The 14,662-nt window shown below is 44.6% G+C and overlaps 1 protein-coding gene across 2 annotated transcripts in view; it reads left to right on the top strand.

Moving 5' to 3' along the window:
- Window positions 1-14,662, top strand: part of LOC135394620 (uncharacterized) — a 259,083-nt gene that overhangs the window by 105,582 nt on the left and 138,839 nt on the right. Inside the window, exon 2 of one of the 2 annotated variants that reach the window (XM_064625451.1) lies at window positions 2,311-2,419. The exons of the other annotated variant lie outside the window; for it this stretch is intronic. Within the exon in view, the coding sequence (XP_064481521.1) occupies window positions 2,311-2,419 (109 nt within the window). The remainder of the gene's footprint in view (window positions 1-2,310; window positions 2,420-14,662) is intronic. 2 annotated transcript variants of the gene reach the window in all.

Here is a 14,662-nt window from a genome sequence, read left to right on the forward strand (position 1 = left end):
GTGCATAATGTTTCCATGGCCCAGTACCCTATATTGTACCGTTTCCATTCGATTCATATGACTTAATTTTAAACAGTATAATAGGTTTTTGGTCCTCCGCTGTCAGTGCAGCTATTGTTTTTTTGTTTCTGCTAGTGTCTATTTTGCGTGTGCTGGTTCGTACCATAGTACCTTGTGTGCGAATTTGCCTTTGCGGCAACACCAAGACCTTTGCGGCAGTTCTTGGGCGCAAAATAAGCAGCATCATTATCTCCGGTCTATTCGCTAGTTCACCTGCATCTAGGGCGTATTATCCCTAAAAAAGAAGAAGAAAAACTCATCTTCGGTATCGAATGAAGCGACGTCTTTCCTCCTACAAACACAGGGTTCACATTCTCTTTGGTTCGGAAAAAGAGCGACGAGGATATCGCCATGCTCACACACATAGAATTGTAGCACGGTGGCAGAGCTCATTTCAAGAAAGCCCTCAGGACTAGAACGCGATACTCTGTTGGCTGTGTATTTGAAGGAAAGGGTAATCTTACGAGAGGAACTATTGGGTGGAAATAGGGGAGAAAATAGTAGCAACCCAGTTTGGATCCGCATCCATTACAGGAGGAAGGGGAGTGGAGGGAGGGAAGGCAGATAAATGCATCTTGGGAGCTTCCCGAGGACGAGGAAAAGTATTAGGGCGGCAGGGAAAAAAAGATGAAAACGGGGAAGGAGAGAGTTACACAGAAGCTATAGGGAAAGATAGCGGCTTGAATGGGGACGAGCGTCGAAAAGTGTCCCAGAAGAGAGGTTTTGTTTGTGCGAGATACGTTTGTTGCGAGAGTAAGAGCGAAAGTGAGAGGAGGAAATGGTGTTTAGTGAAGAGAGATAAGAGAAGGTCATGTCCGTAACGCGTTGCGAGGAAAGGTGTTGTACAGGGTTTCCTGAAGAAGAGGTTAAAATGCCTTGCGTTTGTGTGCTTCGTTCTTTTGCTTCCGTGTGAGAAGTGCTCAAGCTTAGGCCGGCTTCACACAAACGTTTTTGCCGTCCGTATGTATAACAGAGTCAAAACGAACCCATTGGAATCTACGGGGCTGGATTGCCCTTATGTTGTATTTTTGAAGCACACGGACGACAAACACAACAGTGTGACACCGACATTAAACAGAAATGTTTATTTATATTATCCTTTCTCTCTCCGGATCCGTACGTCTTTTTAGGAAACTTTATTTCGGTAATCCGTTCTCCACCGGGTTAGTTCAGGCTTTTGACCCTTACCTTTCGTTTGCGACGAGGTTTACCACGTTGTTGTTCCACGGGCTTCGACTAAATGGGCCCTACAGCGGTCTATTACAACATAAGCTTAGGAAGGTGCACTTCCCCTAACCACCTAATGTGGGGGTCCGTAGTGTACGCAGAACATATCAAACGGTCCTGTCGACGATATCAACATCCTGAGCATCTCCGGGAACCTTAGCCCGACCGGACAGTCGAGGTTTTGACGCAGTGAAGGGACTGCTGTGTTCCTGTCTTCTGACCAAACACTTCCAAGCCCTGCAGGCGTTTGTGCAGCGTTTTATAGACAACCAAGCTGGTGTAGTTGAGCGAGTGACTATTGTAACCTAGTGTGCCATATGATATGGGACATGCGACGGTGTGTAGCTGTTTTCGTCTTCGTTTCTTTATTAAGTGTGAATTACTGACTTTCATCTCTGATTAAACGGTAGTAGCCGTCTCGTATTCGTGAGCGCCATAATCGCAATTCAGTTTTTTTGATGCACAAAGTCAAACACGACACGTTTATGTTAATGGCCACAAAAAGGCGTACGACTTGGCTCTTTACCGAAAATCAGGAGTGGCAACGATACCGGGCTGCGCCTCGAGCGTGTTATGTGATGAAGTTTTGTTTAAAGCGCACTGCAATGGCATAACGTTCCTGCATTAGAGTTCTGTTTAAAGAGGACTGCAATGACATAACATATGCGAGAACTGTTTGCTTGTGACGTGGGATTTATGTAACGGTGTTTCGCTTGTGAAATGTTCTGCTTTATCCGACATTGAACTTGACCCCAAATGCAGATGGTCAATAAGATACAATTTGCAAAATGGTTATAGGTAATCATTTTTCTCAACGTATACTACTCACCTGCATGTTCTTGTCTACGCAATCCTGTAATAGTCAGCAAAGACCGAGTATGGTCAACAAAAACATACAAAGCAATAGCCAAAAGCAGTCGCACTGTTTCTATGTCTGTGTCTTTGTTGCTGCTTCAAGATGAGTGGACGTTACCAAATACCCCACCCCACCAGTTTACCAACAAGAACATCTTTATTGGGCAGGCGCCATTCGAGGACTGGACTGGAACGGCACAACAGCTGGTGCGCTGCTGGAGAAGCGTGCCTCATCTTCAACTCAATCCATTACAAATCTCACGTACTATAACCGCAGGTACTTTTTGCGCCTCCCAATCTGCAAAGGTATTTCAAAGTCTTCATGTTGACATCCAGAACGGTACACATCTCCTATTCACTAAACCACAATAAGTGGGTGTATTTTTCTCTCAAGCACAAATCTCCTGCAGCGGCAGAGTATGTCGCACTCAAAGAAGAAAAATACATATTCAGATTAGCAACTCAGCTAAAAGTAAGGTAAAAACAAAACAAAACAAAAAACAAAAACAAAGATGTACAAAAGACCTGCACATAAATAGGAATACCTCCTCTTTCTTTGTCATACGGCACGTACGTTGCTTCTCGTCTGCTTTATCTTCAGCTACAGGCTTTCCTATATTTTAATAATATTTTCTTTCCACATTACAAAAACAAAAAAAGAATAAGGAAGAGGCAAGTCTGGAAGTCTGTTTTTCATAGTCGAAGCGAATTGGGCGAAATAATATGCATTTCAAAAGCGTGACTTCCCAAAGGGGCCACCCTCTTTCCATTTGACTTCGAGGATGACGCCGCTAGCTCAAAGGACGAAAAAAAAAAAATAATACAGAAGAATAAAACGCGCTTTGTATATAGCGCCTCCTGTTCTTTTTCAGCTTTTTGCCTAGCTGTCACGCATAAGTCGTATGATTTATAATGACTCCGGACTCGCAGTATAAAAGATGATTTATGTGCCATGACGAACTTTTGTGTAAAAGGGGGAAGAAGGAAGCCTTTTGAAAAGTTGTCGCAAGGTATAGGATTACGGTGCGCACTTCAGAAAGAGGCGTAGGACACATAGAACTGCAAGTATTAGTATTCACTGTGCTGTTTACAGGGTGTTTCACCTAACTTGTCATAAAATTCGATTTAAACATCTACTTTTTTCAACATTATGGGATCAACGCTATTTATCTATTTTCTATTTAGGGCGGCCGCCAATTTGCGGGCCACGGAAGGACGGTTGTCGCATTTTTATTTTATTTACTTTTTCCCGGCTGTTACCTTTGTATAGTAGTGAATGCATTTTGCGCTAGAATGGGGTAGATCCTGCATGCGCTTTCTGTTTCTGTACAAAATAAAAAAAAGGGAAAAAGCCAGGTTGACTTGGCTAATTTCGAAGTTCAATTGGAAGAATTAAATTTCTCGCGAATTAAATTTGATAAAAGTGCTCAGAAGTATAATGGCAAAATCCCCCTGAGATAAATAGCGTTATTGATCGCTAATGTCCAGACGAATATATTTTTAAATAGAATTTTAGGACACGTTAGGTGAAACACCCTGTACATGTACATTCATGATAAGGTCAGAAGAAATTAGTTGTCGAGCTCAAGTCAAGAAAACGCTGTGCTTTAGAACGAAAATCTGTGCTCGACACGAAACATTTTCTCGGAACCTCCCCACACCATGTATAGCACCCGTCAAGGGTCTCGCTGCAACACACACACAAAAATTTCTGAAACGAATATATTCTTGCATGTATACTGAATCAAAAACGAAAAGGTGCGTAGACTCTAATATGTTTCAGCTTGTCTTTTGATTGCGTCTTCAAGTTGGTGTTGCTACTTCAGAGTTGCTTACACAAGATGTAGGTTTACAATCATATACAGTGATATTAGGGATATGCCTATTATACCAGTGATACGACAAGGGTGTACACACACGCTGTATCAGGACGTCACAATGGCACACCAAATCGGCAGGCGATCAGCTGGGTAAGTGACTATACTACCGCCACCTAGATGTATGTAGATCAATCTGTGGGTAGTCCCATTTCGAATGAGGCTCTGCAAGAAATACAGGGTGTCAAAAAAGAAAAAAGAAAGAAAGAAAAGAAAGCGACACACATGCACAAAACACTTCTTTCTGTACTACTTCCATCTTCGCGCAACTTGCGATGGTGAAATTTTGAAATAGGTCTTTGTATTGTTGACTCTGTGAGATGAGCCCCAGAAGATTTAGAAGAAATAGGTCTTGTTTTCGGTTTCAACTTCAGTGCTTAATAATAATAATCCTTTATTGCCAGTGTGCCTGCAAACAGACAAGCCTCAGTAGCAGTGCGCATTCAGGCTGAGGTGACGAAGCACCTCCTGTCTAAAACATTTAAAAGATGGATAAAAAGGGTCAAGTTGATCAGAAATTTGATTAAATGCTAGTTCCTTTTTGTGTGGAACTTGCCGCGACCACTGTTCCACCTCTCGCCTTTGCGGTCGCATCTTTGCTTTGGATACTAACGTTAACTGTTTTCGTAATGCCGCCTGCCGACTGCGTCGCTCTTCAGGGGGTCCGTGGACGATGGAAAGGTTACTCAGTAGCCGAGACCTCAATCCCTTCCGTTACCCAACACATCTGACCATCCAGGGCATTCCATCATCGTCGATGTGGATATAGACGGACACTTCTTCCTCTACATTTCGTGATCCCGGCTACGAACTGAGTCTGGTAAAAGATTGAGCCTTTATACATTACCAGGCCATCATATCGTAACTTATGAATCGTGTCCAGCTAGTTCAGACGAGATTCGGCCAACATATAATGTTCTGGAAATGCGTCTGTGTGGGAGGTCTCAACGCGTGGCCTCAGTGCAGGATGATGCCGACACACATTGGAGATATACTAAAAAGAGAAATACAGGTTAAGGTGCATGCCCCTCGTGGAAGCTACTAACTGGCCAGCACTGCCACTTACTATATAAGGAAGTAAACATATGGCCCTGAAAAGAGAAGACGAAAACAGCCCTCGACTGTACATTTCACCTTTTCTTTTGATGCACAGATTTTGCTAACCGTGTCTGTTTCGCTTCGCTTAAGGTTCAGTGCCGGACCCAAGCGGAGTGGTATCTTCTTCTTCTTAACTAACTGAGCGGGAGTTGGAACTTGGTGGCTGCCCAAAAGGGCGCCGGCAGCTCCATTTGTTGTGAGTTTCGCCAATGTGGCAGTGACTATCATAACGTGACACTCTGTAGTGAGCATCACATGTACTATTATGTCTTGTTTACAACTTGTTGTTCTTTAGTGGCGGCTGGATATGCCGCTATTCTTCAAGATTGCACAGAAGGCTTTCATTGCCTTGTCTTGTTGTATGAGGACTGGGCCAAGGTCCAAGAATCTTGTAGAAGCTGAATGGACGGTTGTCAAGTTTTTCCAGTGTCGTTTGAAGTTTTCTTATATGTTTCTCAAACACCGGACAATGCATTATGACGTGATGCGTATCTTCAGGGACGTTGCAAGTTCTGCAGAGTGGGGAGTTTGCTCGCTTCATTCTGTGAAGTGTTTTTCTTGTACATAGTTGTCCCAGTCGGGTCTTGTGAATAGCTGTTTGAATAGTACTTTCTAGGCTGACAGGGATATTTGTTGTCAGACCTGGATCTATGGTAGGGAGGTAATCTGCGGGTTGTAGAGATGCCTTCCATAGGTTTCTAGTGACTTGTGAAACGTGTTCTTCAGGTGGATTTTGCTGTCGGCCTTTGAGAAGGGTATGGCGCTAAGCTTGGTCTTCTGCAATGCTGCTCTTGCTGCCTTGTCGGCAGCCTCGTTGTCTGGAATTCCGCGGTGAGAGGGGATCCACTGTAGAGTTACATTGTGTCCATTTGGTATGAGCTCTTGGAAGGTGACAAGATTTTTATAAACGTTGTCACACGGTTTGGTGATTGCCTGTAGGGCTCACTTGGAGTCGCTGCATATTAGCCAACTTTGTGTACGCATCTCTTGATAAAGCAGAGTGCCTTCAATATGCCATGAAGCTCCGCTATGGTGGAGTATGTGTCGTGTGAGAGCCTGTATCCTTTGGCTGTGTTTTCAGCGACGAAGGCACTTGCTGATTTTCCTGCAGCAATTGAGCCATCAGTGTAGATCACTGTCTCCATAGGGAAGTTGTCGGAGTGGTACGGACTGAACAGCTTTGAGCGAAGTATACATTTGATCCAGTGCAGAAGACTCATTTTATGGAGAAGCGGAGGGGCCCTGTCGACATTGATCCGTAGTAACGCGTTTGGCACAATGCCAAAAGACATATGTATTGGCATCAAATTGGAAGCCCAGCAAACTCAAAAAGTCGGACTCACTCCCTCTGACGTTTCCAACAAACTATTTATTTGTTTATTTATTTATTTATTATACCTTAAAGGCCCATACGGCAACTAAGAGGAGAGGAGCAACTAGAGGAGAACGTCATCTAGTAGTACATATACTCTCTTCGAGAGGATGTCCCCCTTGCCGTATAACCCAACGGCAAAAAGGACATCTATATGCTGCTCTAATAGCTGTTTCAATAAAAATTCTGTTGAGATAAAAAAAAAACATTCTGTGTGTTATATGGTTGGATATTTGTTTTATTCACTTCAAACGCCACCTTCACCATGCATCCGTTATTGTTTGAGTCCCAGCATTGGACGAGCTGCATCCAATGCTGGCACCAAAAACGTACTAGATAACTGTATGCCTAAAATTAATTACTTCATTAACTAGGGCTTTGGGGCGAAAGTGAGGTAGCAGATAGGGAGACAAGCCTCGTTGAAAGCATTTTGATTTTTAAAGAACCTGGAAACGTGCGTTGTAGGATCCATCGCCGAATATTGCGATGGAAACCAGCCGAATCCAAAAGCGCGCGACTCAGGAGCCCAACACCTTCGCTGTCTTTATCGGCTTTTTTGGACCGTAATGAGTGAGACGCTTATACGCCAGTAAAATTGAATCATCATCATCATCGTAATGGAACTTCTTTCAGTAGCCGGCCACGCTCATGCAGGCTACGTCACGACTATCGTAGGGGGTGGGGATCGCGCGTCCTGGGGACTTCACAGGGGACTGTGCCGGCATTTGTCTTACAGTGTCATAGGGAAATCCGTGGAAAGCACCTAGACAGTACAGCCTGCGCCCGCATTGGAACACAGTTACCGCTCAGCCTGGTGCGTGGAATGGCATCATCGTAGCCACCAGGCCACTGGGACTGGTGCCGTAAGAGGTGGATCGGGCTAGCAGATGAGCAACTAATCCAATCATATCCATCGCTCCAAAGCACCTGGCCAACACCACCTAGATAGAGAAACCCTGCGCGCTCATCGACGTGACGTAACAATTAAGAGTCAGCCAATCACGGGGCTTAATCGCTTCAACGTCGTTACGGTCGTTACAAGCTAACGAGTGGCGGGAAATTCAAAAACGCGGGCGGGAAATTTAAAAAGGTGGGCACGTGATAAAACACGTGCACGGCGCTCTTCGCGCGATACGTGAAGGCCGTGGCACACGTCACGCGCAATGTGCCACGTGCCCACCTTTTTGAATTTCCCGCCACTCGTTAGCTTGTAACGACCGTAACGACGATGAAGCGATTAAGCCCCCAGGATCGTGTTTTCAACGGCCGCAGCCAATCACGAACGTTCAGTAGTTGTGGCCACGGAGAAGAACCACCGTCGTCTGCGAGTTGTGATTGAGCGACCCGGCGCGTACTAAACGGGAAAACTGGAAACTGGGAAAACTGGGAAAACGGGAAAAAAGAAAGCGCAAAACGGTCTCAATCTTCCTCAAAACCGATTTTCTGGAAAGCGTCTTGCACTTTTTGTCTAAATATTTAGGTCTGCAGGTTCCAGGTGAGCTGCAATCATTTGCGGTTCTTGAGTTTGCAGAACGGTGAATCGCAGTAGCAGACAAATTCTGACTCTTAATTGAAAGAGGGAGAGGCGGCAATGCGCAGGCTTTCTCTATCTGGGTGGTGTTGAGCTTACTCTCTCACGCGGAATGAGCGCAGCCCTCTCTGCGCTCTTGATCCGGTTGGCTTCGGTTTCGGTTGATTTGCATAGCAAAATTCGTCGATCCATAATATCAACGGGCGTGCTCATTTATGACATTTAAAAAATACAACTGCTCTCTACGAGGGTTGTCCCACATTCCGCTATCTGACTTTTGGCCGAACGAGTTAATTAATGAGCTTTAGGTAATCAGTCGTACAATAGTTACATATACTCTCCTCGAGAGAATGTCGGCCTGACCGTTTAGCCCACCTGCAAAAACGGCATCTTAGCTGCTCTCATGTTTTTTTGTATAACATGCCTGGTGGTGCCCGGTCACGGCACCAACTTGTGGAAGATAGAGCAGCGCAGAGCGAGGGATGATTATGTTTATTGCCACTGAGAAACAGGAATAAATGAACGAGATGCTGGTCACCTGATGGGGGAGACAGGTGAACGTGACGTAGATCACGTGGGAGGAGATCTTGTCTCCTTCGTTGATATCCAGACGATATATGCAATCGCCCGTAAATAGCAAAACAGTCACCCTGTATAATATTGTGCGACAGACTTGGGGTGCGGGGGGATATACGTTTATTACGGAAAGGTCAGCCTGACCCAAGGTCGGCTTGCGACTGACAGCTGTACAGGTCCCGACAAAAGTTTACGGAACACGCGAGCGGTGTATTTCCTCCTCGGTGTGACACATCCTACCGGCGAGCGGAAACGGGCTAGTTTACTCGTTCAGAGGGGTGAGCGAGTGCGCTGGTAGCGACACACCGGGGTAGTTTCGGTATCGCTTGAATGTGCTCGAAACGTGGTTTGAATTGGTGGCGCTGCCGGCGTACTCCCCCCGCCCTCTGAAGGAGTGAACAAGCCCGCTTCCGCTTGCCACTTTGGTGCCGCACCGAAGGGAGAATACACCGTCGGGACTTGTACATTGTTTGTAGTTCAAATAGTGCGCTTGCTTGTTCAGGGAGCCCAAGTCGGACTAGCCATGGCGCTGGCTCCAGCAACTTCATTCAGCAAAGGTGACGCCTAGCAGGAAGGCGTGTGGAAGAGAAGGGTCGGTTCGGAAACACGTTCTTAGTTTCGTATTGCCCGCATGCGCGGTCGCTTACCGCTGAGCAGATCCAGACGCGGTAGCTGAAACTGACTGATATGTCGAAACGTATATGAATTAACTCCGAACCGTAAACATGGACGGCTATACATGCACGTGGTTATACGCGCCAATCTAAAAGTAAAATGAAAAGCACAGCAACAATAGAAATATAGAAGTAACGCAGGTAGCAGTTATGCAGTATTGCCAGTTATCGAATTGAGAGTAAAGTGACAGCGTCAATTCACGCCTAAAGTATGACCTCTTGCAAGCATCTGGAGTTTTTTATAGCTCCAACACAAACAAAAAAATCGCTGTCGTGGCTGAAACTCACAATACACACCTTACATGCACATGCGGTGCTGTTGTCATTCTGCGTATTTTCCGCTTCGGTACCCTATTACGCAGTCCCTAATGAGATTCTCATTCCATCCATAATCTATGTCGCGGTTCGGTGTGCCCTTATCATACTGTGCAGAGTCACGCTCATCGTAGCAAAAGAATCGTGATTTATGTCACGTTCCCTTGTTCTGAGATAAAAATTGTCTCCAGTAATTACGGACCAGGCTTACGTTATTATTATTTTTCATCAGCACGCATAAATCGCTATACGTCGCTATCTGAAGCCATAAGCTATCTGGGACGCAAGAGGCCTCTAATGGACGTACTCAACGAACACCCTTTTTAGGAATAATAGTACTGGCAGCGAAGAATAAATGGTCTTCTCAAGATCCTTTGCAAATGTGGAGCGTTTTCCCCGAGGAGGAGCATCTCGGCCGTGCTGGAACACGTTCGCTGCTTTAAGTAATGGGCCCGCGTGTCGAAGGCCAGTATGAAAGAGGGTGGCAGATATCAGTGGATATTAACGTCGTGCATTAGTGCGAGAAGCGCATTGTATTATGAAGCACGATCGAAGTGTTTTCTAATGTCTGAGAAGATAGAGTTATTATTGGCAGGGCCAGCAGGGGGAAATATTTCTGGCCTCCCTCAGTGATATTGTTCTGGGAGCTTAGCATGGAATTCTATGTGTGAGACGTCACCAAATGGAAATCCTCTGTTTTGTTTTTGCGACATGTCCTGGCATATTGGTACACTCTTTAGACAGAACTTCACCAAGCCCACTATCATATATAGAGTGTCGTCATCCTCCCTCCCGATTTGTTGAAAACGGAAGGGGTCCACCTTTTCGTGACACTGAATGCAGTTATGTTAACTGTCACAAAGAAGCGTACGCCCCGCTCTTTCCACAAAATAGAAGTGATACGCTATCATTCTGTACAGTGATTGGCCTTCAGTGTGTTATGTGGTGAAGCCGCTCTCGTCACGGACGCACATTCCCCCAGGGCGTGAGTCGTGACGTTGCCCACATATGTGAGGCCGACAACGGCAAGCCCTATCACCACTACCACCACCACCACCACCGCTCTCGTCACTACCACCTCCTCCTCCTCCGGAGACGAAGGCAGACCGTGAGAGCATATCGAGCATGCACATGCTTCACTCACACAATTCTGCTTTACTTCCCTGCCAAGTGCAGCTGTTGCTAATGCACGAAACTCGTCCGCTAGAATACGAAATAATTGCTATGACCCACAAACGCAGGTATACACCGATATACTAAAACCGCGATAAATACACACCGAGGCACAAAACACATAATGAACCCGATGTCCTATACTTTCAGCCGTGTTGTGCCTATCTCTGAATGTGTACCCTTTAGCGCTTTTAGCACGTCAGAACTTCAACAACAGACGCGAAGCAATGTTTCAGTGCTCCACATAATAAGTTAAATAAAGTTGTTTGAGCATCCACTAATTACTGTGTGCTAGTATTCCCAAGTATCGGGTGTTCAAGCTGCACTGAAAGACATGACTGTGGCACCTTCGACTTCACACTAACCAAATTTGTGTCACGCCACACTGAGTCACTACCTTAGCCGCTGCGTCGACGGCATGGAGAATGGTGTACCGTACGCTGTCGCCTTTGCCTACGTATGGGATAGCGGTCGTGGTTCTGCGCATGCGCAGAGCATAAAGAGAGCTTTGCGCATTGCGCAGAATTACCACGCTGTCCCTTACGTACGCAAAAGCGTCAGCCTACGATATGCTAAAACTCACTAGTACACGTAGAAGCAACACAAAGGTATATAGCGCGAAGAAGAAAAAACAGAACCGTTTCGTTCCCGGTCACTTATGTTTATGTCTCTCTCATTGAGTCTGCGATGTCTGACCTTATCCTTTAATCATCTGAATCATCAACTAAGGGAGATTAGTATACATGCATACCGACGACCTCCTAGATAAAAGGCAAAAAAACAAAAAAAAAACAACAAAGAGGAAAGCGAATTCGAGTGGCAACCCGTACTTCCACATTCACTGATGCGTACCCCTTAATCCTTCTACGTAAACAAAATACAAGCTGAGGGTCATGTAGCCAACGTCAAAATACACGACCGACTCTTTTCCATGCAGAATACTTTCGCATTTTCCATGTACTTAGTCGCATCGGATTGCATTGGGTGCGCCTCTGTCCCTAAAAAGAATGCAAAATAGGGCCATTACAGGATTTCGTGCAAGAATTCGTGAAAGTCTACGTCCGAGTTCCAAGTTATGCGCATTTGAAATGTAAGACTGTCCCCGGTTCTTTTGTTCAGCGCTTTATGCAATGCCGAATGCGAAATCGAGCAGCTAGGCGTCCTTTGTCTTCGTTCGGCTTTGTCCTCGTATTGTTCAATATCAATCTACATCCTTAGGGATTATAAGGCTGTTATATATACTGTAAAACTCTTAGCGTTCGCGGGCGCATAGTTTTCGCGAACTTCGCAAATATCGAGAGCAAGAGAAAATTTCGACAAAATTCACCCTCAAAATATATGTTCTAATCGTGAGCTCTGCTTCCGCGGGTTACTAATGTCCGCTACTCTGCAGCACACGCAGGTGAAATGGTGCTTTGATCAAATGTCGTGAGGGTAATGCCGAACTAACTGCGAAGTCAGCCAGTCAAAGGACGAACTTGAGCGTCCAGTATTCGCGAACTTTAAAGCAGCGAATACTACTGTACGTATTTATATATGTAACGTATGTACGTACGTAAACGTATCTTTATTCGCGATGTATTAATTTTCGCGAATTTTGCGACCGATAAAAAACCACGAAACATTGTACTCGCGAACACAGTTTGACATTGGTCCCGCGGAAAGAAACAAACCTGGAATCGCGAAATTCAATACTCGCGAATAACTTCCAAATGCGATTCGCTAAAATTAATACATCGCGAGTAAAGATACGTTTACGTAGAAAGTTCCAACCTTTGCCCCCTTTTTTTTTCTTCCTAATATATCTAATCTATGTTTACATGTACCCCGTGAACGATTCGCAAAAAAATGTGGTGTTTGCGAAATTAAAGTTTTTTTTTCAATTAGTGGGACTCATCTTACCTGTAACTCTACTATAAATTATTATTATTATTATTACTATTATTATTTCTTAATACTCGTCACCTCGAACCACTCTCAATGGTCAGCCTAGGACGCATACTAACCCCTCTGTCCCCCACTCTTTCCTGCTGTCCTCTCTCCACCTGTCCACGTCTGTACGCCGCTCATAGCCACAGTTACTTCGCGGCGCTAACACGAAAAAAAAAAAACTATCAATGGGACGCTGTTTTCATGACATTATGAGTGAATGAGTTTATTGTGCTCAAGAATTGCCGCAAGAGCCTTGGTGTTGGCGCACTATCACATTACAGTAATCTACACGTATACAGCAACATACGTTAATGTTATCAAGGAAAAATCAGGAAGGCAATAATCCAAGGCCCTATGAGGTTAATAGAACATACATACAGACGATAAACATGTGGAGGACATAATAAAACAAAATGAGAATAGGGAAGAAGCTTCAAAAGTGCAATATTTCGGGCAATATTTGAAAGAGTGCAATGAAGAAGAGAAAACGAGGCAACGTGACAACAAAAATGAAGACAGCAGGAAGGAATAAATCGATGAGGATGAGTGAATGTAAGACAAGCAAGATGTAATGCTGCTTTTAAAGGCAGAATATGAGGAAAAAATATCACGAAAAAGAGTTCACCAAAATTTGACAACGTGCACGTGGGTCATAAGGGCAGGTTTTACGTACATATAAGGACGGTGGACTGCAAAGGGTACCACAAGAATAGCGAAAATGTATGCAGCTTATGCTTTGCTGCAAGATCTTACACAGATTTCTCGATACACTTTACTACTTTTTATTACATCAGCTTCATATCGTCGTACCTGTCAATGTAACCGGACACACGGATATCCTGTACCAATCCCACCATATGCCTGCAAATCGTATCGCGCGTATTCAACAAATGACAAACGCTGAGAAAAGCCGTTCACCCCATGTGAAGTTTTACAGCGGTTTTATTCTCTTTCTTTTTTTTTTTATTGGCATGTATTAATGTCTCAATATGCATATGTTCCTGTTATGTTCCTGTTCATGAATATGTTCCTGAATATGTTATGTTCTGTATAATGTGTATATTTATGTGTGCGTGTGCATGTGGTGGTGGTGGAGGTGGAGGAAGGGCTCACCATTGTCGGCCTCACAGAAGTGGGCAACGTCACGACTAACACCCTTGGGGAATGTGCGTCCCGGGCCGACTTCTAAGGCATTGCCTATACCGTCTAGGTGGCTTTGGCTGTTCTTGTGCACAGTAATAAAGATCTATTAGTATTACTATTAGCTAGTGTGAGAGGAGAAAGGGTAAGAAATTGTGATATGTGACAGTGAAATAGTTAGACAATCCGAGCTTAGAACGTCAACACCTGCATTCTCTCATCTGAAAAGGTGGTGTCACTACTGATTACTGGAAAGAACTCGTTTCGCAACAGTTTAATCCACGAGTCACGTAGGATTTTAAACTGCCATAGTATGTTCATCAGTCTCGTTTCCACGGACGAATAATGCATTCTCCATTTTTCTTTTTTTTCTTCTTATCTTACGAAAAACACCCGCTTTAACGCGATACGAAAACGAAATAAAACGACAATGACATCGACGAGAAGAATTTTTTTTCGACGCCAAACAATGCACTTCATGCATACTAAAAAGAAAGATATATCCATTGGCTCGATTCTTTTTTTCACTCTCCTCCTCGCGTACTGCCCTCCTCCATTTAATGATCCGTGAGTGAATAATGGAACACCGAGCAACCATAATGCTTCACCTCAGTGCATCCATGTTTAGCTATTCACTTTCGCAGGATGAACAAGGAATATGAAACGCGCAACATGGCGGTGTCATTATAGGGTCGTTTAACAGGGTAGGCATTTTTTCCCTTTTATTTCTTTTGCTGAAGAACATATATACCGTACAGTGGGCTGGTTTGTGACATTGCGCGTTGGAGCATGTCGGGGGCATGGGTTATTTCCCTTTTCGTTCTGTGGCGGA

The sequence above is a fragment of the Ornithodoros turicata genome, chromosome 5 (genome assembly GCF_037126465.1).
Source record: "Ornithodoros turicata isolate Travis chromosome 5, ASM3712646v1, whole genome shotgun sequence".
NCBI classification, from domain to species: domain Eukaryota; kingdom Metazoa; phylum Arthropoda; class Arachnida; order Ixodida; family Argasidae; genus Ornithodoros; species Ornithodoros turicata.